The sequence below is a fragment of the Eubalaena glacialis genome, chromosome 1, assembly GCF_028564815.1.
Source record: "Eubalaena glacialis isolate mEubGla1 chromosome 1, mEubGla1.1.hap2.+ XY, whole genome shotgun sequence".
Lineage (NCBI taxonomy): Eukaryota > Metazoa > Chordata > Mammalia > Artiodactyla > Balaenidae > Eubalaena > Eubalaena glacialis.
This window is the reverse complement of record NC_083716.1, coordinates 118,974,792-118,998,651: the sequence shown is the minus strand read 5'-3', so window position 1 is coordinate 118,998,651 and position 23,860 is coordinate 118,974,792. Positions and strand designations below refer to the sequence as shown.

General features: G+C 41.7%; 1 protein-coding gene across 1 annotated transcript in view; it reads right to left on the bottom strand.

Moving 5' to 3' along the window:
* CLASP1 (cytoplasmic linker associated protein 1) overlaps positions 1-23,860 on the bottom strand; it is a 268,149-nt gene that overhangs the window by 79,773 nt on the left and 164,516 nt on the right. The window contains exons 20-23 of the mRNA XM_061183060.1: positions 23,499-23,548; positions 22,736-22,906; positions 9,024-9,131; positions 4,825-4,992 (exon numbers count right to left, since the gene is read on the bottom strand). Coding sequence (XP_061039043.1) covers positions 4,825-4,992; positions 9,024-9,131; positions 22,736-22,906; positions 23,499-23,548 — 497 coding nt within the window. The remainder of the gene's footprint in view (positions 1-4,824; positions 4,993-9,023; positions 9,132-22,735; positions 22,907-23,498; positions 23,549-23,860) is intronic.

Genomic DNA, 23,860 nt, shown 5'->3' with positions numbered 1-23,860 from the left:
AGCACGTAGCCACCTACGTGACAGCTGATGGGAACAACAAATATTTCCATCTTGAGAGGATCTACTAATTCTGGATTAGACAGAAATGCCTTTCTCAGAAGTTTTGGAAAATATAAACTTGATTCACTGATGTAAAAACCGCCATGTTTACTACATTGCAATGAGCAAAGCCTATAATTTCAGAGCAAAGGTAGATTTATTATATGGCCAAACCGTAACAAGAATGTCTTACAAACCAGAATCATAAAACTCCCTGAATTAGAAGAACATGGAAGTGAAAAACCAAACCAACTTCCTATTGTGGTCTCTGCTCAGTACCAGAGGTGAATTAGACCCTAAAGGTACCTAAGTGATGTCCAAAGGTTTATCAGGTCTGTGCTGGCGAGCAAGGCAAGGTCAAGCCCAGGAACGCAATCTCAGCTATCAGTCAAAATGGGGCTTCATTTGGAATTCTCTAGGAATTCCTAAACTCTCCTTCATTTTGCTATAGTGACGTGGAAGCACTGAGTTTTCACTCAGAGTAGTAGTGACAATTTAATCAGCAATTCTTGATAACATTCTAAACACCTCCTGCTCCTACAATGAAGGCCAAAGCAACAGGTGCTAAATTAAACTTAAAAAACTGGGGAGTATCTACTGACCCCGTCAATAAATGAAAAGTTGCATAAAACCTACAAAGGAGTCCTTAGGGGGGCCACTACCACATCTAATGTAGAAATGCCCTCTCCAGCTCCATGCTAGCTCACTGGTCCAGCCACTCAGCCGCTCTAGATCTCAGCCTCCACTTAGGAAGGTGAGAGAGAGTCCCCACTATTTAAATGAAAAGGGTACCGTGAGATAAGGTACGTACGTAGGTACGTCTGCGGTCCCTGCTGAAAGGCATACGTGAAAACCTTGTCTTATTCCACTGGCCACTCCAAAACAATCATCAAAAAGCAGTAAGGACAGTCCTGATAGGTCTTCACATATGGGCATGCTTAGCTGACCATTTTCTTAGAGCTCTTGCTCGATTACGTCTGAATTTTCACATAGTTTTCTCACTCCCTTCTTTAAGTTAGCTGCTATGTTACAGCAGTGGGGAATCTCTGCTCTCTCCCCGGGCTGAGCTTGCTTTGTGAGGTCAATGAAGACCGTGAGAAGGAACAGGTAGATGCGATGTGAAATAACAACAATCATAATTCTTAACGAGGTCGACCGTCCTCGTATTTGGCCCAGAGAACGTTCATTCACCCATCTCTCCTGACCGCCTTCTTTAACATATGGCCGGTAAGAACACGGAGAAAAAGAATTCTGTTTACAATTCTGTGCACGGTTTGGCCCCAAACTTCATTAAAGTACACTTAGCGGTGAAATCAACAGTTCAAATGTTGGATAATTTAAAACACAAGAGGAAAAAGTTCCCCCTTACTTGCAACACCACTTCCACAGACTAACCTACAAGGAGGATTTAAAGTAAGTATACACATAAACGATTTTTACAAAGACTAATGGATAGGCGTCAAAACTACACCACAACATACCGAATCACCCTGTCTGTGTGCTGAGTGCCGAGAGTGAGCGTTCTGTGTGGGAACAGGTTTTGGAGGAGGGGTGGCAGAGGAGGGAGAGACGATAAAACACACCTGCCGTGTCCGCTTCCTAAAAGCAGGCAGGCTTCTCAGGGAGTTCTGGAGCCCTGCACCGAACGCTGGGAAGCCTGGAAAACCCTCTGACTGGTTTTCATTCCTTGAGCGACACTCTACCTTTATAGCGTTTTAAGGGAACTCCTGACTTTTGTCTTTCAAGGAAGGATCCTACCAGAATTCCTATCAAAAGCAGAAGTACAAGAAGAACAATGAAAACTCCCGGAAGTTAAAGACATGAAACGTCTCTCTAGCCTAGACATTCTCATGTCTTGGTCTTGCACACAGTAGTCTAATCTAACAAAGAGCTAAAAGGAATTATTAATTTTAATTTTTTTCAAAACACATTTAACCAGAAAATCATCTGAGAACACTTTAAATGCATATCCACAGACTGTTAGGGGCAGAAAGTCCAATGTGTTCATAGCCTTTTCAGTAGACAGTTGGGAGAACAAGGGAACCAAAGGCAACTTCCAAAACGTGACTGCTGTAGATGTCAGCTGTTCGTGTGACTTTTTTACCCTAAGTCACACGTAGAAGGAAACAATCTACACACACACTCCTCCATTTGCTCAGTTTATGAAGGAATACATTTCAGAAAGAAGGGCGTGGCAGGGTTTTGTTTCTTAATTATCCAACAGGAATTACATCCCGTTTTGCTTAAGAAACCTTAAATGCTAAAGAAAAAGAGCTCTGACATCATCTTTATCACAGGTGAGACAGGAAAATTTAGTTAAGAAATATTATTTCAAACAAAAAAAGGCATAGTTGAACCAAATACAATTTGCAGATAACTAGAATTATTTCTCAGGGCAAATTCCAAGCTATGATGAAAACTATTAACTGGTTTGGGGATTATAGAAAATATTCTTAAAAGATGCTCCTACTTTTTTTTGAATATTTATATTTAAAGTTGCTATACAATGAACCAAATGTTTAGACACATAGACATATACCCAATATATACTAAATGATCAAAGAAATATACACTCTATTACAGAAAAATGCTAACATATCTGACACCCCATAAAATGGAATCTCTAAGTGGTACTAGAGGGAAAAAGTGGGAAGATGAATTTTACTCATATATATTTTATATCTGTGTATGTATATTCTCACAATGTACAAAAATGTAAATAAAGTATCTTCTTTCATCAGAATTGTATGTATGACCTCAAAGCTCCATCCACAACTAATCCCCTTAACGAGCATCAAGGAAACAACTTTCTTCAAAATGATGTTTCAAAGAAGAACGCTTTGGAAGGTTAGCAGGCTCCTATTTAGTTCTTACTGATGGATGACGTTCCACAGGACTTCTTTCAAAGGCTTATTAAATGCTGTCTTTCCAACTATCCACAATGCAAACTTCATTCTTAAGACCATAGCCTACCAGGTCCTAGAGTCATGTTAGATAATCGAGGTTGGATTATTTCCCAATTTCAAGAAGAAGGTAAATATGGCATCTTTAATAAATTTAAAAAGTAAAATCCCAAAAAAGAAAAGAATTTTTAGCAGTATGAAACGAGTCAGGATCGCCAAGAAACATCCTATAAACTTAACTAATTGTGGGAAAAGGACAGCTGAAACCTCAAGCCTAGGTTTGAAATCAAATGTATTTTCCAAACAAAACCAGATCCAAATACACGTATGTGACAACAACAAATCTGAAATTTATCAGTAGATATTGCAGTCATGATATTTTCTCTGGTTGTATCCGCATTACTTGCTATGACTGGATGCAAATAACTGGTCAGCTCAGGGACCATGTTCCGTAATGCCCACAGAAGGTCAGCATCACGCAGCATTTTAACAAAACCACGGCTTGATTACATTTCTCACTTGCTTCGGAAATGTTGGTCAAACCAAATCCTTTCGATTCTACTTCTTAAATACCTGCCCCCTCACCGCCTTCTCGAAGCTCAGGGAGCCTTCAAGGACATTCGTGAGCTGGATCCTAGCAGTCCCTCTGCCCCCATCTCCCACCCACCCTGACAAACATCCTCGGCTACTATCAGATAAACCACTAGCGGTCTCAGGGCGCACGACACTCCCTCTCGTCTGACGGCTTCTGCACAGGCTCCTTTCTGCCTCATCTCCCCACCCCGCCTAGTGCCACCTTATACACCTCATCAAAACAGGACCGATTCTGGGAAGGCTCCCCTGGCAGGAAACCTAGGAGGACTGGGGCAGACATTCCTGTTCTACGGTCCCAGAGCACCTGCCAGGGTATCTGTCATACTGTCTTACATTTTCACCTCTAAGACCACAAGCTCTTTGAAGTCAGAAGCTAAATCTACTGCATTTATCTTCTAATCATAAGGTCTAACAACATGTGCCTAGCACATCACAGTAAACATTCCAGTATTCAATAAAAGTTGTTGAGGAGATAAATAAATGAGAAAGGTAAGCCAACAGGACTAAAGAATACAGTATTCTGATTTCCCATTAGTAGGTTTTTACCCTTAGAAAGCAGGTGAGAATATAAGAGTATGAACACAGATTTTTCACAATAGATCACAAGACTTCTAACCGTTTCATTAAAAAGGTAGCATACAAATTAGATTTTAATAGAGTAAAAGACTGTTAAGCTGCTGAGAGTCATTCATATAAAATCCTACTACAAAGAAACTAAACACTACAACACAAAAATAAACACTATATATACCTAGTTTCCTCTTCTTGGTTTTTATGCTTGAACAACATTATGTGAAAAGTAACAACTACACATATTCTGTGATGATAATTTTCACCAACTGGGTTAGAGAAGAGCAAAATCAAAATAAATGTGGACCCTACAAATTGCTTCTGAAAATGTATACAGGTTAATGGCTATTTATTGCTAATCAGTGAAAGACAAATGAAAAAGCAACAGTGCTCCTGTGCAGGAAATTGTGCAGGAAAAAAGCCCGCCCATTCCCCCAGGTTAATGTTTTGCAAAATGACTCTAACCCACAGAAGCCCACAATGGTGTAATTCTTTCCCATCAGTGTGAAGGTAAACCCCACATATTTGTTAGTCCTAACTGAAAACTGAACCTGCTATCATCTGTAAAAAGCACAAACTGAAATGTCTTTTTAACACAGGCAAAGTGACATCCTCGGTTCAAAAACAGCTATTTCCCACAAGAGACAAAGTCATCAGATTATAATCAAAATTATGACCAGGTTGGGAATGGTGTTTCAAGATCGTTGAGAATTCTCACCTAATCCTATGCGGTTTGGACTTGTTTCTCGGCTACATCCCTGACTCCTGGGAATCTTGCTTCGTTTTTCTGAAGAGGGTGTCGCAGGTGGGCCTCTCGAGGAACCCCCAGCAAGGCCACTATAACCACTTCCCAACAATTTCCCTGGGGAACTTGATCGGCTGCCAGCTAAAAATGAAGCGAAACAAAATTGAATAATGGATGTAAATCAAGAAATAAATTACAGTAATTTCAGAAGTCAGTTTACACATTAGTTTGGATCAAATACCAAGAGAATTTTATATAAAAATAGCTTTCTAGTTGGTAACATCACTAGTTTTTCAAAAACTAAGGAGCATAAAGGAACATCAAATTATCATAAAAGAGTATTTATACACAGGAGAATTAAAGGTGGAGTTCTACAGAAATGACTGCAAAATTTCTGGTTCAAAAGAGCAGGCTCAGGTTGAGTACAAAAAGCCTCTCGGTTGCACAGCAAATTTCTACAAATAATCACAAAGGCGTTTATTTATTAACTGGTTTGTCTTCTGTAGGAGTTGGTATGCTAAAAAATGGCTGAAAGAGTAGAAATATAACAGAAATTTCTTAAACACTAATGGAAGACTCCATTAATCTAACAAATGGAAAAGGAGGCAGAAATACGGTAAACAGAAATCACAAGATAAAATGATAAGAATAAGCTCAAACATATCGGTAATCGTAATAAATGTGGCTGGATTAAATTCAACTATTAAAAGACAGATTCCTGGATTGGTTTAAAAAAACTGAAATGAAATTCAACTGTATGTTGTTTATAAGAGACAAACAACATACATAAAACAACAAAACAGAATAAAAAACAGCATTAAAAGAGAAAAAAAGGATGTTTCATATTGATTAAAGAATAATTATCCTTAAAGATATAATAATCATGAAACTTTATGCTCCACGTAACATAGCTTTGAGATAGAAAACACAAAAACGATAAAAATACAGAGAGAGATTGAAAAGGCCATAATTATTAATATACCTCTCAGAAGGACTAATACTAATGAAAGATTAATACACTACTCAGAAACTGGCAGAGCATGCAGTCAAAATTATACAGATATGTATAAACACACCTCCCACATATACACACAATGTATAGTCCAAGAAACAGAATACACATTCTTTCCACATTTCCACACAGGAGTAGTACAAAAACTGACTAGGTACTAAGCCTCAAAGGAAATCTCAAAAACCTTTTACAAAGGTAGAAATTAGGTAGAAAACATTCCCTGATGTGAATGCAATAAAATTAGAAATTAAAATCATAATATGGTTAGTAATTTTTACAAATGGCTAAGTGACTACATACCTATATAACCATTTCTTGTAAAACAAAATTCTTTCTTAAAGAAAGCAGCAAAATTTTAAGGATCGTACCAATACACCCAAATGGCAGTCAATAACTTAGATCATCTCCTTAAGCAGAGAAGGCAATAAAATTTGCAAATATCAAGTGTTCGTTATCATGTAGCAGAATAGAATGATCCAGAGGGAAAAACCTTCGAAATAACACTTACCTGGAAATTAAACACACACACACACACACACACACACACACCCTTCCATCATTCAAATAAATCACTAAGATGACTACTTACAAAAATTAGTACTTTATAATGATTTAACTACAGTTTAAGTGAAATTCATTATAAAATTATCAGTACACGTTCCCATGAAGAACATGTCTCAGGATCTATTAATTTCGCCCATAAAATTTGAGCACACAAATAAACTATTAAGCTGTATAAAAGGAGAAAAGAAATCCATTTCAAACTCTAGAATTTGAACATACAGAAAAAACGCAGAAAGATTAACTAAGCTCATAATAAAGAGAGAAATTAATATTGTGCAAGGAACATGGGGTGAAGGAGAATGCAAAAAACAAAAATAAAGCAAGAAGAGAAATGGCTTACCACCAGCAGGATTAGCAGATCTGGATCCTTGATTATGAGAGCAGACCAAAGGACAGGCAAAAAGTGGATTAAAAGACAATAACACAATACAGAAGGTCAGCATGCAACACAGCACAAATGTCTTTGTTCACAAACACATTAGCCAAAGATCTGTTTTTCTAGGTCTTGTTCCTCCTAGCCTATTTTCGTACTTATTTTTACTTTATACACATCATACTGTATTAGCATTTATTTCAGATCTGCTCATGAAACACTTATGAACCTACCATACGCCAGGCACAGTGCAAGGCGGACGAGATGCAGAGAAGATGCCGGGCCCTTCAGGGGCACCTGCGCTCTGGCTCTGAGCAGCCTGGCAGAAGCGACTGCATCTTACCGTCTGTGTATCTCCACCCCTGCACACGGTGCTCACCACACAGGAGGTGCTCCAGAGACATCAACCAAGTGGAAGAAACTGCTACTAGGTCGCTTCATCTGAACGTCTTATGCCAAATTCTCCAATATTTAAACATTAATCCTCACATATTTAAGTCCTCAACTATCCAAAAGATGCCAACTGTTAACTGTCCTAAATTTAATATTAACGAAATCTACTTACTCTTAAACCAGAACTATGAATGCTACTATAGCTACATTCGTAAACTATCTAGATGTGCTCCTATCTACCTATTAAAATAATTTTTAAAAGAATATTTGATTTATATATGTAAGTTTAAGGTCCAGGCTTGATCGTTTGCTGGTGTTGTCTCTTTCCCTTGAGTGGAATTTGGTGAGTAAAATAAAACTGATGAGCTTTTCAAGTGGATCCCCAAGGCAAGGTGCAGTATTTTTATAAGACTGAAAAATTAAAGCTCTATCATCCCCCACTACAGAAGGAACTTTATTTGCACCAGCTCTTAAGCAGAAGACCCAGCTAGGGGCAGGGACCCTTGCAGAAGCCAATGCCAATAAACAGCAGGCATAAAGAAATGGAAAATACTGTTCAGCCCTCACTCTCCAAGAAAGGAAACAACTCTATACAGCTAAAGGGTTAAAACATTTTTTTATTCAACTCAATTTCAACGTATTGACCTATATTCTGAGTCTCGAACATTTTTGGCCAAGAAAAATTTTTTTTGCGATAAGACCCAACTCATATTTATGAGGTCATGGCCAGAGTATTATACCTATCTGTGACTCCAGGTATCACTAGGGTTCACCAGAATAACCAGGGCCTGCACACTACTCCCCAGGCAGAAGCTTCTGGACTACCCCTGCACAACCTATGCTGTGTGGTATTGTGTAATACACTAAAAGCATGGGCTTCTGCATCAGACAAACAAGGCTGGGTGCTGTTGTCTCACAGCAATATGTCTGACCTTGCACTTTCTTTTCAGAAAGGACATAAGCTTCTTTTAACATGAGGACTCCAGTTATCAAAGGGACATGGGGAAAGCATCTAAATTCAGGAAGAGCTGAGGAAGGCATTCTCAACACCTACGAGAGAAGCTAAGGTTTGGCCTCAGACTAGCCGCTCTCTACACAAGCCACACAGCTCCCGGGGCCACGAAGGAGGCCGACCCCGTCAGCTGACGAGCACCTCCGCCATGGGCGCCTGCCCAGGAGGGCCGTGACCCCCCGCCCCACTCCACGTGCACAGACCGGGAGGCTGGGAAGTGAGACACCAGGCCTGAGTCCTAAGAGAGATCAGAACGCTCATCCCGTCCACGGCTGCTTTCATGGCTGATGTTAACAAATCAGGTGACTCAACATACACAGAGAAGCAGCAATGGAAGCGAGGGCAGCCGAGCGAAGCGAGAGCCCACACTGGCAGGAGGAGAGGAGCAGGGTGACGTGTTAGCGCAGCGGGTGACGGGGGCAGCTTTGAATGGATGTACTTATTGCCGCTGGGAAGAGACCTCAGCATGAAGTCATCTCCCCCCGAGCTGCTCCTGAATGACATCAGGATCCCTCATCAACAGCAAAATGGGTCCCAGCCCAGGTACGATTCACTTTGGGAGGCTTGAGGGGAGGGAAACTGCATTTCAATGTTTACTGCCTAAGGATACAAAATGTAAATCGCCTGGAAAGGGGACACAGGTACACCGGAATACCCCGTCTTGTAAGCATCCAACAAACATCAAGATTATTCACAGTGTCTTAGAGCCACAGAAATGTGTTTTTCCCTGAAGTCGATGAAAATACTATAAATTTTCAGCTGCAGAATGGCTGTTGGATAAAACTAAGAGAGCAGAGAGCATAAGATATACTTCTTACGCTGGGACTGTGAGACCACTTTGGCGCGGCTGCGGCCCCGACTGTCGGAAGGCGTGGAGGTGACATTGGTGGCGCTCCCAGAGCTCTGCCGTCGCGTGCGGATCCGACCTGGAGGACACGGCAAAAACAGTGCTTCCGTAATGTTTCCAATAAGCGCGACCACTCCTCGGGCAAGGGGCATGGGCTGAGCCACCTCCAGGGGAGCTGGTCTCCCACGTGTGGTCCTGACACGCGTCCCTGTGTGCACACACAAATTCTATGGACACGTCAGAAACTCCTCAGAGGGACTCAGGAACCCATCAGGTGCTTTGCTTTCAATTGTTTTAGCATATTCTATTTTCAGGTGGGGAGGTGATAGTCACTTGAGGGTTTTTTCCACAATTTTTTTTCAGATTAAATTCTCTCTCCTGTTCATTGCCGACATATCTGTCAAATTTCCAAAAGCAGGAAAGAATATTAGCTGTCATCTTCAGAAAACTACTATAGAAAAAAAAAAAAAAAGAGTAAATGCAAAATAAAACCAAAAAACCTTCTTAACTCAGCAATCAACAAAAGCTACAGCACCCTGGAGAATAAATGTGTCTTGCTATGTAACATTAAACTTCTATTTTAAAGCATGTATGCCAGCAAGTTTCTAGGCTGCAAAAAGATGAAGTTTATAGAAAGAATCAATATTAGGAATACCTAGAGAAGTGACCTAAAAATAATGCAATGCCATAGGCATTTATGAAGAATATTTGCCATTGTTAAGTAAAGCAATGTGTTCACTCCAATTACTAAAGCATGAAACCATAAAAATAAAAATGGATTCATAAATACAAAATCACTGATGGTAAGGCTAGAATGATAAGGAATTAAACTTTTTAAAATACAGGGCTTCTTTGTTTTCAAAGGGGCACAAATGCCCCAACTTCCATAATTCAATCGGAAGAGCAATCTGATAGGGAAAACACAAAACAATTTGAACTCCCACTGGCTTCTTACACTGTTCAAAAGCACATCTACCTCATCAACTGAGAAAGCCTGCAGAAAGGCAGCACAGAAAAACAAATCCTAAGGCTTGAAAAGGTTCAAGAAAGGAAGGTAAGGAGCAATAAAAGAAAGCACTGCACTTAATTAAAAAAAAAAAAAAAAGGAAGAAAGAAAGAAAACTAGAAAGAATCAACGACTTTTATTAGCAGTTGAATGAAAGACCTACAAGTTCTAGAATCCAGACTAAAATTAGGAGCTATATCATATAGGATACTATGAGCTATATACGTGTGCACTCAAAATCCTCACACCAACATATAAGTAATTATTCCCATTTTACACATGAGGAAACAGAGAAGCAAGGGGGTTACTTAATTTGTCCAAGGTCCCACCACGGGTTCAGATGCCTGTGCCTGGCTGCCTGGCGGGCCGACGCATGAGCGAGGGCATTCTACCCTGCTAAGGAAGTCACCAAGCAAACTGAACGTGAAAAAACAACTGAGTCTAATTTCGTAGGATTTTTTAAATGATCATCCAAACCCTCTCAGCTAAGAAAATAAAAAAATCTTCTTTGCTATGTCCCTGTGTCCTCCACCTCCCCCACCCAACACTTGGTAACATGATCCCAAACCCAGTGGTCATCATTCCCTAGCATTTCTTTATGTTTTTAATATACGTAGTTGCATAACCAAGAAATAGATGGCATTATTTTACATTTTTTTAATGTTTTTAATCATATCATAGGGTATATATTTTTCCAAAACTTACTGTTTGGCTCAACATTTTACCTGTGAGCTCAGTTACGGAAGTGATTTTTCTGTAGGACGTAAAGGAGAGACCCGTTCTACTTTTTCTGTGTGACTAACGAAGGTCCAAACAAATCTACTTAACCCCTTTCTTAACTAACCTACAAAGCCATCTTTGTCATTTACAAGTACTCGTATACGCGCAAGGGTCCATTTTCTCCACTGTGGCGTCTGCCGCATTAGTCCATGGGCCCATCCTGTGCAACATGCTGTTTCGAGTAGCTTTTCAAAACTACCTTCCTAACTGGTAGGGCAAATCCAGCCACTTTCCCCTAAAGCCCTCTGCTCTCTTGCATATGCGCACGTGAGGGTGTAATAAAAAGACGTGTTGAAATTCTGACTGGCAATGTGGAATTTGGGGTTAATCTGGGGGCGGAGGGGGGGCGGCTTTATGATATTGATCTTTCCATTCATTAGCGTTCTCTCTTTTTCACCTTCTTCAACGTCTTTCAATAAAGCCTTATAATTTTTCCACAAGTTTTATTCAATTTTTATAGACTTATTCAAAGGTGCCTTATTTTTATTATACACAATACAGTTTATTATATTGTCTAACTTGTTGACAAATAAGAATGTGACTGTTATATTTTGATCTTAACTCTAGGGATCTTGCTAAACTTTTATTAATCCTACCAATTTACATGTAGATTATTTGGTGTTCTCTAAACAGAAAACCACCTGCAAATACCCTTTGATCACTTTATCTGCTGTCTTGGACACACAGCACAGTGCTCAAGAGAAGCACGAGGTAGGCTTTGCTATCTTGAGCCACATGTAAAAAAAATAATTCTGCAATTTCACAAACTATACTTCAACAAGTGAAGAAAACTCATTCCTAATTGCTAAGAATTTATCAAAAATGTTTCCGGAATGTTTTAATGCTTTGCTTCCATCTTTTGAGATAAGAGGATTATTCTCCTAAACGTACTGAGCTGCATCTATTAGGTTTGAAAGTATCCAACCTCCGCTGTCATGACTCATGCAGTCACATACACAGAATGTCTGTATTGTACCTCATCGGATTCTGGTACCAAGGTTACAACAGCTACATGAAACCAGGGAGGGAAGCTTTCTCTCTTCCTGGTCTCTGAGATTATGTAACACGGGAACTGTCCCATGCTTTACAACTTGCATGTACAGCCGTCTGAGCATGGTAGGGATTTTGGATATCTTTTCTATTTTAATTAAGTAATTAGCTTTTGGTGGGGGGATGGAGTTTTAAGTACTGATTCAAATTATTTAATGAGTAGTCTTAAAACTACTTGGGTTTTTTGTTCATCTTGAAGAAACAGGTTTTTTCCCTAGAAATTCGTCCAATTTGTTTTAAAATTGTTAACATAAAATTGTCATAGTTTTCTACTACCCTTTAAAGCTCTACTGATCCACACTTACACCTGCTTTATCATTGCCAATGCTTTGTACGATTCTCCAACTGACCTTTCCAAAAGTTTGCCTATTTTATTAGTATTTTCAACGAATCACATTTTGTATTTCTTAATCCTCTAAAACGAATGTTTAATTCCTACTTCATTAACTTTTACTCTTATCTTTGTTACTTCCTCCCTCCTTTTCTTTGGATTTATTCTGTTCTTTCACTAACACACTGGAAACAAACTAATTCAGTCTCTCCTCTAATATAAACTTAGAGCTATGAACTTCCCTCTAAGCACTGCTTTTGCTTCATTCCACAAGGATTAATATGTAGTTCAACATAATATGTTGTTTTTGAAAAAATGGATTATAGGATCTCATTTGCTAATGTTCTGCTTTGGAAAAATAAGTTAGATCCATACTTCACACTTTACACCAAGAAAAGCAGCAAATGGACCTAAGATTAAAATGTCAAATATGAAACCATCAAAGTTTTAGGTAACTTCCCTGGCGGTCCAGTGGTTAGGACTCCGCGCTTCCACTGCAGGGAGGACGGGTTCAATCCCTGGTTGGGGAACTAAGACCCAACATGCCGCGTAGTGCGGCCAAAAAAAAAGTTCTGAAAGAAAACATGGGAGAATTCCATTGTAACTTGTAGTGGAAAGTCCATTCTCACTATAACAAAATTAAAAGCCATTAGAAAAGATTGATAAATTTGACTAATTTTTTTTTTTTTTTAAATCTCAGGATGGCAGGAAGAAAACTATGAGCAAATTCGAGAAAATGACAAATGGGGGAAAATTATTTGCAATTCATGTCATAAGGTGCTAATTTCCTTATCACATAAAAGATTCCTAGGTATCAATAATAAGTTCAACAGCAAGTGTGCTAGTAAATGTTTAACAATTAGAGGGGAACTGGCGGCGGGGGGTGGGGGGGGTTGGGGGAGTGTCCTGCTGACTTGTGGTGTTTTGCAATTCCCTGGTGTAAATATTCCCACCGTGGCCTATTTGAGGCCATTGATATGATGTAAACCAGCTTATGAAATTCCTGAAAATTTAACAACTGGAATCTGATGAACTGGTTCAAGCCAGCTTCAACACACCACTGTCACATCCCAATAAAGAATGGTCAAAGGCTAGGAATAGATATTTAACCGAAATAGAAATGGCCCCTAAATGTATGAAACAGTGTTCAGACTCCCAGTAAGACAAAAATATTAAAATGACATTAAGAATGCTATTTATCACCGACAAGACTGGCAGAAATCTTAAAAATTTGCTAACATTCTGGCATGTAGGCAAGCAGGCACTCTCATTCATTGTTTGTGGGAGTTAAAATTAATACAGTCCCGACAGAGGGCTATTTGGCAATATCTATCACAATTACAAATGCATGTACTTTTTAATCCAACAATTCCACTTTGGGTAATTTATCCTCCCAATATTCTTGTGTCCATGCAAAATGATGTATATAAAAGGTAATTCATGGCAGCACTGTTTGTAACAGCAAAACTCTGAAAACAATCCAAATGTCTATCGATATGGGTTTGGTTGGTTCAGGTTAATCCACATAGGGGAATGTACAGCAGTATTAATGAGTGAAGAGGTTCTGTAACCTAACATGGAAGAATCTTAAGCTATAATTAAGTGAAAATAATGAAGATGCAGAATAGTGTATGTAAATATGCTACCTTTCATGTTTTAAAAAAGGGAGAAGTATGATTTTTATATTATTTCTTTTTTTTGTCTGTTTTTTTCCTGCTGCGCCGCACGGCTTGTGGAATCTTAGATCCCCGACCAGGGATTGAACCCAGGCCCCTGGCAGTGAAAACGTGGAGTGCTAACCACTGGACCACCAGGGAATTCCCTATATTACTTCTTTATGCAAAGAAACTATGGATAAAAATGAAACTAAAAGCAGTAACATACTGGGGTTGAAGGAAAGAGGTGATAACTAGACAAATGAAAGACAAAGATGGGGGGAAACTGCGTACCTCTTTATATTTTCTGAGTTTGGAACTATATTAATGTATTAGTTATTCAAAATTTGTATTTTTATATACCACCCACTATAAATATTAATTTGCAAATACTTTTTTGTATATCTTGAGGCTGTTTTTATTAGATCCATAAAAATTTAGGTCTATTGCATCTTAGTGATTTATTGAATCTTTTATTATATAGAAATCCTCTTTTTGCCTTTTTCCGGTCTGCTATTAATAAACCTTCAACAACTTTCTTTTACTATGAATTTCTCATCCTTTGTCTTTTACTCTATCTGGAGCCTTAAAGGCTTAATCTCTTTAAATATCATATTGCTAGATCTTTTTTAAAAGTTTAAGTCTAATAATCTTTCTATTTTAACTGGAAAGTTCAGTTCATTTGAGCTTGTTCTTACCACTTATAGGCATGCTTTTTATTTGTCTTGATTTCTCATTCTCCTTTTACCTTCCTTTGTTTCCTCCTTTTGTCTTAATTTTTTTTAAGATACGCTTTGCTATCTCTAAGGTAACAGTCTTACAGATTAAAATATTATTATTAAAAGCACAACTTCTAGACCCCTTTTTTAAACTTCTTATTCTGAGATAATTGTAGACTCAGATTTGACTGTAAGATATAATACACAGAGATCCCGTGTGCTCTTTACCCAGTTTCGCTCAATGGTAACATCTTACAAAACTATTGTAGAAAGTCAGAAACAGGACTTGGACATTGATATGTTCCATCGATCTGATTCCAGGGTCCCCAATTGTATTTAAACTCTGCCTTTCCTTTGTGGGTAGTCTCTTCTTCCCTCTGGCTATTTCTAATATATATATATTTTTAATCTTTGGTGTTCTGCAGTTTCGCTATGATGTGTTTCACTATGGATTTTTCTTTTTGTCTTGCTTGGGATGTACCGGGTTTTTTGCATCTGCGGTTCAGTGTCCTTCAACAATCGTGAAGATTCCCAACCACTTCCTCTTCAAATACTGTCTCCACCCCAGTCTCTCTTCTTAAAACTCAATTAGATAGGTTGAATTTCTTCACTACTTCCCGTGGGACGTAACACCCCACCCTGTTTTCTAACTCCGTCCCTTCTGCACATAACTCTGGACGATGTTTTCTTACCTTGAATTCGTGAGTTCACTCTTCAGTTTCATTGGTTCTGCAGCTCAATTAACCCACCGAGTTTTAAATTTTAATAACTTATTATATTTTCATTTCTAGAAGACCCATTTGTCCTTTTTCAAAGCCTGCTTGGTCATTCTTTATAGTTCCTTACTCCCCTGCTTGTCTTTCCGAATTTTTCTTTTTATTTCTTTAAACATTAAGACAACAAAATGGTTTCTTTTCTTGGAACTTTATGGGAATTCTTTAAGACCTAGATTGAAGGTGAGTTCTTCCAATGAGGACCTATGTTTGCTTCTGCTAGCGTCCTGTGGATACAAGCAATCCATAGCCACTTTAACATGATTTATCTGCTTGGGTTTCTCTGACCACCAAGGTAGCATGAATTCTGACCAGAAACCTGCACGAAGGCCCAATTTATGGCTGCAGCTTCTCAGGGAAGATTACTTTCCCTGCGCCACCCAGTACTTAAGATTAAAATGGGAGGACTCCCTCTTGTCCTCTTCTCTTCAGTAGAGTCAACCTCTTGTTCACCAGTGAGGATGCAGTGACTTCCTGTCACTCCACATCCTGAGCAGATGCCTCAGGTCTCCAGGATTCAGCCAAGAACCTCAGGATTCAAACCAGCTCTGGCCCTCACCTCCCAGACTTTTGCTTAAGTCTGCAGATGAGTGGCTTTACTGCTTTTATTCCAGATGGGTGATCTGTTCTCAATTGGGAGGATCACTCAGACTACTAAATTCTACATGCTGCTAAAATTACAAGTTTCTTATTTCTTTTAAACATTTAAATATAGCAGTTTCATACTACATAAAAGACCCTCAAGTCCCGAAGGATTAATTATGTTTTTATTCTTTTTCTCTGCTGTTTCTCACTCATCATGGATGTAATTTTGGACTATGAGCTCGTATTTGCCATATTTTAATCTGTGGGGACCTTGAGAAACCAGATTTGACAGTGGCTTCCTCTGTAGAAGTTCAATGTTTGTTCCCATGGAGGCTGTAAACGCAGACCACTTATTCATCAGTTTGGGGTTTCCCAGATACCACAGATAACAAAAACTGAAAGCACAACTTGTGTGACAAGAGAGTTTAGTTACAAATTAGGGGAGGCTGGTTTTCCTTTGCCTGGGACAAAGTGAAGAGAGAGATCATGTCAATTTGATATCTTCAAAGGTTTTTCTCCCCAAGCCCACCTTTTCATGGATATACAGCACTTTTACCATGCTGGCTTAGTGCCAACTCTTAACTCTCACCTAGGGACTTAACATGAGTAACCTCAGAGCACCCTTAAAATCCGTTTTTGGGAGTTTAAAGGGCCTCTGTTGTATTGTACTCAGATGTCTATTTCCCTTATTGGAAGAGGTCTGGTTTGTTTTAGTCATCCTATTAATTTGGCAATATTACTACAAGTGCCTGTGTATGTTTTAAAGACATGATGTAAAATACTCTGTGGTCTTTAGGAAAAAGAAAGCCTGCTCAATAAATGTAATAAACAGTAAAAATATACTTCAGTTCTACCCTATGACCTGTTAATGACATATTCATTCATACCGTGTTTTGACAGGGACAGAAAGAAGATGTGAAAAAAGAAAGAAAGCCAGCGTTAAGTAAAAGACATGGTAATGAGGTATTAGGGAATGCTACAGCAGAAAAAAAATTCTGGAGGGAAAGACAAGAGGCTCATCAACAAACACACACACCCAGAGAAAAGCAGACCCAGAGGACAACAGAGACCTGTAAAAGCAGTGCAGCCCTGGACTTCTGTGGAATAAAGACAGAACATCCATATCTCGTGGCCTGTTGATAATAGCCAGTCACACTGCCATTCTTCTAGAAAAGCCCTCAGGACGGGAAACTAAACCTGTGAACTGGTTTAACCTGGAAGCATGGTTTTCCCACATCCAGTTTAGCCTAACACAGTTATACATCATTCGACAGCCTCTCCCGGCTGGGGTCTTTGTCTCCATTTTGAGGCGTGAGAATGAAAAGGTCTCCAGGTAAATCTCACTCTCCAGTTGGGACGTTTGGGTCCAGGAACCTGCTTTTACACCCACTGTCTGGGGTACAAAAAGCCCAACCTCTCTAGTCACACGTGGCATTTTTGAAAGAAACAAAATTTGGAAAGTTGATCACCTGTAAATTTTGCTACCTACAAGTACCGCCCGCCGTTCCATAACTTTACTCATATTTTTTAAAGATAAAAGTAAAAGAAGTATAAAACTTTTATTTCTATATACATACATATTTTTTCATTGTGTAAAAAGGCCAACTACTTAAAATTCAGAGTTCTTCGACAGACATACAGCAATACCAAATGTTTTATTTCCCAGTAAAAGAGAACTAAATCTAAGTTCCTTTTCCAGAAGAGCAGACAAGGCTACATAGTTTTTATTGTGTAATCTTAATTAAAATCACCAGTAGTTAAGCATGGCCTTTGACTACACTTAGTAACATATGATCACCTATGCTCTGAACCCATCACTAAGTTGTTGGTACCAACAGGTCACTCTAGTATTTTAACTCTTCATTTAAAATTATTTATTTTGGGGGGAAAAAACACAAATAATACATTTCCTAAACCCAGCAGCTAAATTTAAAAGAAGAAGAAAAAAAAAAAAAGCATGAGATGAGAAGATGCGAGTCATTCGTTTCCACACAACTGGAGTATCTGCAGCCGCCCCTGGTACCCGCAGAGACTGGTTCCAGGGCCAGCCGGGGATGCTCGAGTCCCACAGCTGCCCTGCACAGACTGTGCAGTTCTGTAAGTTTACTGAAAACAATCTGCCTATAGTGGGCCCACGCGCTTCAAACCCATGTTGTTCAAGGGTCAAGGGTAATCATAATAAACTCTCTCACGAGCAGCATAACAGACACTATCAATGTTTCCTTCTTCCAAATCCCCCAAATCACTGACCATAATAACACACTGAAAGGTAATCTGGAAATAAACTTTCGTCCAAAAGTTGAGCTTTGAGTTTTTCACAAACAATATTTTTCTGATTAGTCATAAACATTAGAGTGGCTACTTGGTGTGTGAGATAGGTAACTCCCAAAGACTATTTATTTTTCTCAATTACGATAACAAGGGAGTTGCCAGGTTTCAAATGTATTGCCTGAATTTTGAATTTAGAGCATCCAACCACTGATTCAAAGTCATATCTTTGGTTCGTGATGCAAGGGCCTAGTGCTTGCCTCCGGAGCTAGATAGTAAAATATTCAACAGACTTTATTAACAAATCTTCAAAAGGCCCATAATGATCCCTAAAATTCAGACAGGAAACTCATGACAAGATGCTAAGTGATACTCGCTGCATGTGTAGCTTTTCTAAGCAGCCCTGCTAAGTTTCAGAGCTGAAACAAACAGAAATGACGGCCTAGAGGGGCTCCAGTTCACAGGCCTCCCGGGGCCTCTGTATTCTGTCTCGTCATCACACAAGGCTGGAGGCTCTGAGCGGCCAGTTCTGCAATGGCCTGGGACGGCCCTGGGACGGAGGCCAAGGCGCACGGGGCTGCCCCGATAAGGTTCTCTTCTGGCTGACTCTGAACTCTACACGATTAAGGGCCCACAGATCATCCTCCACTTTCCCACAAGAAGGAGAACCAGAAAGACACTTCTTCTCATTCTCAGCCTCTAGCACAACAACTACGTAAGCAACCTTCTGACCTTGCTCTGGACAGGTAAAAGAAAACTCACAGAAAGAAGGAAAAAAAAAGTTCAACATCCCCACTGCTGCATGGAATAACAGGCTGATTTTCATTGTTATATAGGTATACGAAATCAAGCAGGGCATTCTGCAAAAAATGTATAACTTCCCGCGTCACTTCTTCACTTTTCATCTGATGAGACGAAATACATTACTGTATTCCGCCCTCCACTCCCCATCCGTCTAGGCTGAGCAAATACTCAGGATGGTTTCTTGGGGAAGCAGAAATATAAAATGACTCATATCAACGAAAAAAAGAGAAGAAAGTCACACCCAGCCTCAGTCTCCTATCACAAATGACGCCCTCGTCATGACATAGGCCTTTTGTCCATTTTTCATTTTGGAAGCTTTTCATTTCAAAAACTTATCCAACCCCAAGAACCACCAGCGGGGCTTGGTGAAAGTTCAGAGTGCCCTGCTCCTTCCAAACCTAATCAGCATTTTCGGGAGGCAGGGCCTAGGACTCTGCCCCTGCAGCAAGCACCCAGGTGATTTTTACGATGAGATGAGTTTGAAGAACACTGATCTTTTTTTTCTTTTTTTTACACAGAAAAGAACACTGATCTTGAGACTATGCTCGTCTTTTTTAAAAGTTCTGTTCCGATTTTTCCTTTGCGAGTCCCTCAGGAAGTAGTGCACATCTCGAGATAAAACCCAGCCTACTCTGCCGGCTGGCCTTTTGGAGTGGCTAAATAACACAGGAAAGTTATCTAGCAGTTCCTAATTGTTAAATCATCCTGAGGGTTCGTGGGTCTAAGCCACTCCCTTAAGCAGACGACGTTAACTCTAAATTTCAATTATTTGAAACATCGTGCTTACTATCTAGAGACTTTGCAAGGTCGACCTTGTCTAGCACGTTCTAATCAAAGACCTGTACCAATGAGAATAGCTCCATCTAAAATTCAAAAGGATGAAACATCAGAAAGAGCCTCTTGAGAATGAGACAAAAAGAAAACAAAGTGGACGTGGCTTTGTGTAGTTCTTCCACCAGCTATATCCCCGTGTGTCACGGAGGACAAGGTTGCTGAGTGGATGAACCAAAGTATATGAATGAATGGGGTATGCGTCAGTGAGACAAACAGAAATGGTATCATACAATTCAGCAGTTTTAGGGGAGAGGAAAAAATTTTTTTAATGTCTAGAAATTACCTGCTGGAAAACCTTCACCAGCTTTTAACCTGAATTGACGACTGACACTTAAATTTATGTTTGAAAGAGGAAAGGCAAATCCTGAGAGGCCCACAAAAGCACAAAGTGAGGAGGAGGAAACGGAAGCTGAGGTGGTGCTTCGGGGGTGACAGAAGCTGGGACCCACGAGGTCACGCGACCCCCCTCCCAGTGTGGGCTCAGAGCGACGCCACGTACAGCATACTCAGGGCCCAAATTCACAAGCACAACGACCACACAAGAAAGGAGAGGAGAGCTCAGGTCGGGGGAAGTGGAAACAGGGTGAAGAAGAGTGGAGGGATGTGCGTGCAACGTGTCATGCAGGGACCCCGGGGAGGGCGGGGGCGCCAGGCAACACTCGTGGGGACAGGGGACCAGTGAGAGGGAGACACAGCTTGGCCACAGAGACAAACCGCTTACCCTCCGCTTTGGTGGCAGTGCCATCTTTAAGCAAATTAAAAAACAAGGGAAGGGACAACAGGGAACAGTTAGTCGCATCAAAAAAATTAAAAAGCAGAATGTTATTACTGGCTACTAAAGAAGCAAAAGTACGGTTTAAAATAAAATTAAAAGGGAAACAAGTTCAACAGCAAAGCAGAGTCGGAAGCGAGTAAGTGCACCTTCTACCGGAATCAGCGTAGGGGAATGTGCTTCCGCCTCCAGAAGACAAAACACGAAAGGGCAGCCCAGGGCCGCGCCTCAGCTGACAGCCTGACTGTGTTTCTGATGTGGCCCAACCTCATCCTCTGAAGGGGCCCCTGTTTTCTGGAACAAAGCACCAGCAGAATAAGGGGGGGCGGGGAACTAAAGGACAGAGGCAGCCAGGGAGCAGCTCCAAGAAGCTGGCCGCAGCAAGGCCTGTCCCAGCCACACGGGGAGCAGCAAGGCCATGCAGCTCAGTACCTGAGCCAGGGCCTAGGGGCTCCGTGTCTCCCCTCACGCGTCTGGACTCTAGAAATTTGGAGAAGGATCATCAGCTTTAACGCTACACTCCTCACAGACGTAACGTGTCAACCTCGGTAGTACCTGTAACTGCTCCTCCGAAGGATTATGTTCTATTTGGGGGGCTGATTTTTTTGGTTCTTGCTGATTTGGACATGAGGAAAGCAGAGGTCGAGCTCTCAGGAAATGCTGGGCGAATGGGGAATACTCCAGTCTTGTCATTCGAAGAGGTAACACGGCGCTGAAAATTTATCATCAGCGCTTCTGAAAGGTCAGTTCTGTGTCATCAGACCAGAAGACCCGAGTGCTCTGACTAGCACCAAGCAGAGTCCACAGGGTCCATATTAGAATAGCTCAACTATGCACCGAAAAACAAGGACTGCTGTCACTTTACTCAGGTTTTCAAGCAGTGAAACAAACACTAACTACAGATTCTCAAGGTGGATCAAACGGAACTGAAATGAACAGAAAGCCGTCCCACCTGACTTCTCTCTTGGTAAGCACACACCAACAGGGGATCCTAAACACGCCTACGTGATCTTGTAAGAGTTAAATAAACAAGAGAAAAGGAGAGCCCTTACTGGGCATCTTCCCAATCTCAATGAGGCATTTCTGTAGAGAAAACAAGACCGACTTAACAACGTCCCACAACATACACCTTACCTTTTAAACTAATAACGTTCCTATCACAACCGCGGTTTCCTTCGCCGTATAGGATAATGGTTGACAAAGGACTTTTATATAATGTCACTTGTCCCCACCCCGTGTCTGAATTAGGTGGCTATTATTACAACTCATTTATGGGTAGAGGAAACACGGCCTGGTCAAGGTCACCGAGTGACTCAAGGTTGGGCCTGGTAACCTCCTCTCGGTGTTCTCTCGCTCTGCTTCTGTGCTTTCAGAATATTAGCTGTAGGACTGACTTTGGAATTAGTTTGTAAACCACATAAGTAATAAGTCTCGCTGTTTCATGAAGTTTGAATTGTATTCATTTCCTTAAAATCCAAAATAAAATGGATCCAGCAAGGTCTCCAGACTTTGGCTTTGAACAACTCTGCTTTCACAAAAACAAACTCAAATAAACTATCAGCCTTACCCACAGTAGACGTGCAGTGTCTGCTGAAAAACTGACCTAGCACTCTGTCAGATACTCTTTTGAAAATAATCTTTTTACTCTTTCGGGCTTTCATTGGAGTAGGTACCCGCTCCTCCCAAGGTGACACAGGGAAGGACGACACCCTTCTGTACAACAGGGGTGCTGGTTGCTGAGTCCCTCCCGCTCCTCCGGAGCCCCCTCTTCAGGCTCTCCACCCAGGTCAGGAGGGGAGGAAACCCAGCTCTGGCCACACAGGAGGAGGCTGGGCAGCCGGGAAGGGGCACGCGGCGCTGAGGGATGCGTCCCCGACCAGGGTGACACCCCAGAAGCGGCGACACCCACCAAAGGGTGGCTGTAAACCAGCGGCCAGCGCGGAGGTCAGAGCACAGGTCAGCGCACAGACGCACTTATTCTGAAAGGCCAGCCCTGCAACCGCCTCAACTCCAGTTCCTGGTAATTTGCTACACGGATGGCTTTGAGCAGAGGTTAAGGGTCATCTCAAACGGCAGACTCGGGGGAAGGGTCACGGGGCTGGTTACCTAAGGAGGCGTACGAGCCCGGAGGCAAGGCCGCCGCGGAGCTGAAGGGCGCTGCACCGGGAGCCGAGGGGACCTTCGATTTGGCGCTGGCGGCTGCGTTCACGTCTATGTCGCTTCGAGAGCGCTGCAGGGACCCCGTGGTGGACACGGATTTGCTGCTGACTGTGGAAGCTGCAGGGGGAGGAGGGAACCTTAGCAACGACGGTAAGGGCCACGCGAGAATGTGAGACGTGCATCGCTGACGCGTGCCCTGCTTCTCCTGAGAACAGACGTCAAGCTCTGACAAAGGCTGGAGCACACAGCACCGGCCAACAGTGTCCCCTGCTCACTGGACACAGCTCAGCCGATGCTGCAGAAAACGACAGGTGGCCGCAGCTCCGCACGCCCCCATCATCAGAGACCATAAACCCCACAGAAATGGACCACGTTTCTGGTTCACGTGAGCAGCGAAGTAATGAAAACTCGATCGTGTCTGGCCAGGGTGGCAGGAAGGCGCACCCCCAGCTGGACGCGCCCCCTCTCGGGAACGTCCCCTCCTGTCCTCCCACAGCCGCTGCTGCCTGCTGCTCAGAGCATCCCGAGTGGCCCCCGCTCTCCCGGCGCGTGCTCAGAGCCCAGGGGCGCCCCCCGCGGCAGCTCTGTGGGCGAGGACAGGTCTGCCGGCCCAGTGGGAGCACAGGGCACGGCGGGCCCTCCGCAGACCCTTCCAGCCGCTGCTCAGCCCGCCCCAGGCTCAGGGCCTCCTCCGCGGCGCCCGCCTTACCTCTGGAGGTGGCACTGCCAGTAGGGCTTCTCTTGGCGGAGAGCGGCCGACTGGAAATAAACGGATACGTCTGTCTATTATCAAAGGTGCACTGTATCTGCATTGACACAGTACAATCTACAGCGGGAGATGATGATAATAAAGGACTGCTTCAGGCTTCTCAGAATTCTACAGGTACCTTGGACCACAATCTTATGAACCCCTGATTTCGGAAAAGCTTTAGCATTGTATTTTGGACTACCTTTCAAACACACAGAGGGAAGTCTTAAACAGCAACAGGGATCAGAGGTACCGAGAGAAGATGGTAGCACGTTCAGTCCCAGGGTCTGAAAGCCCTCCCTTTCCAAAGCTGTCTCCAAGTT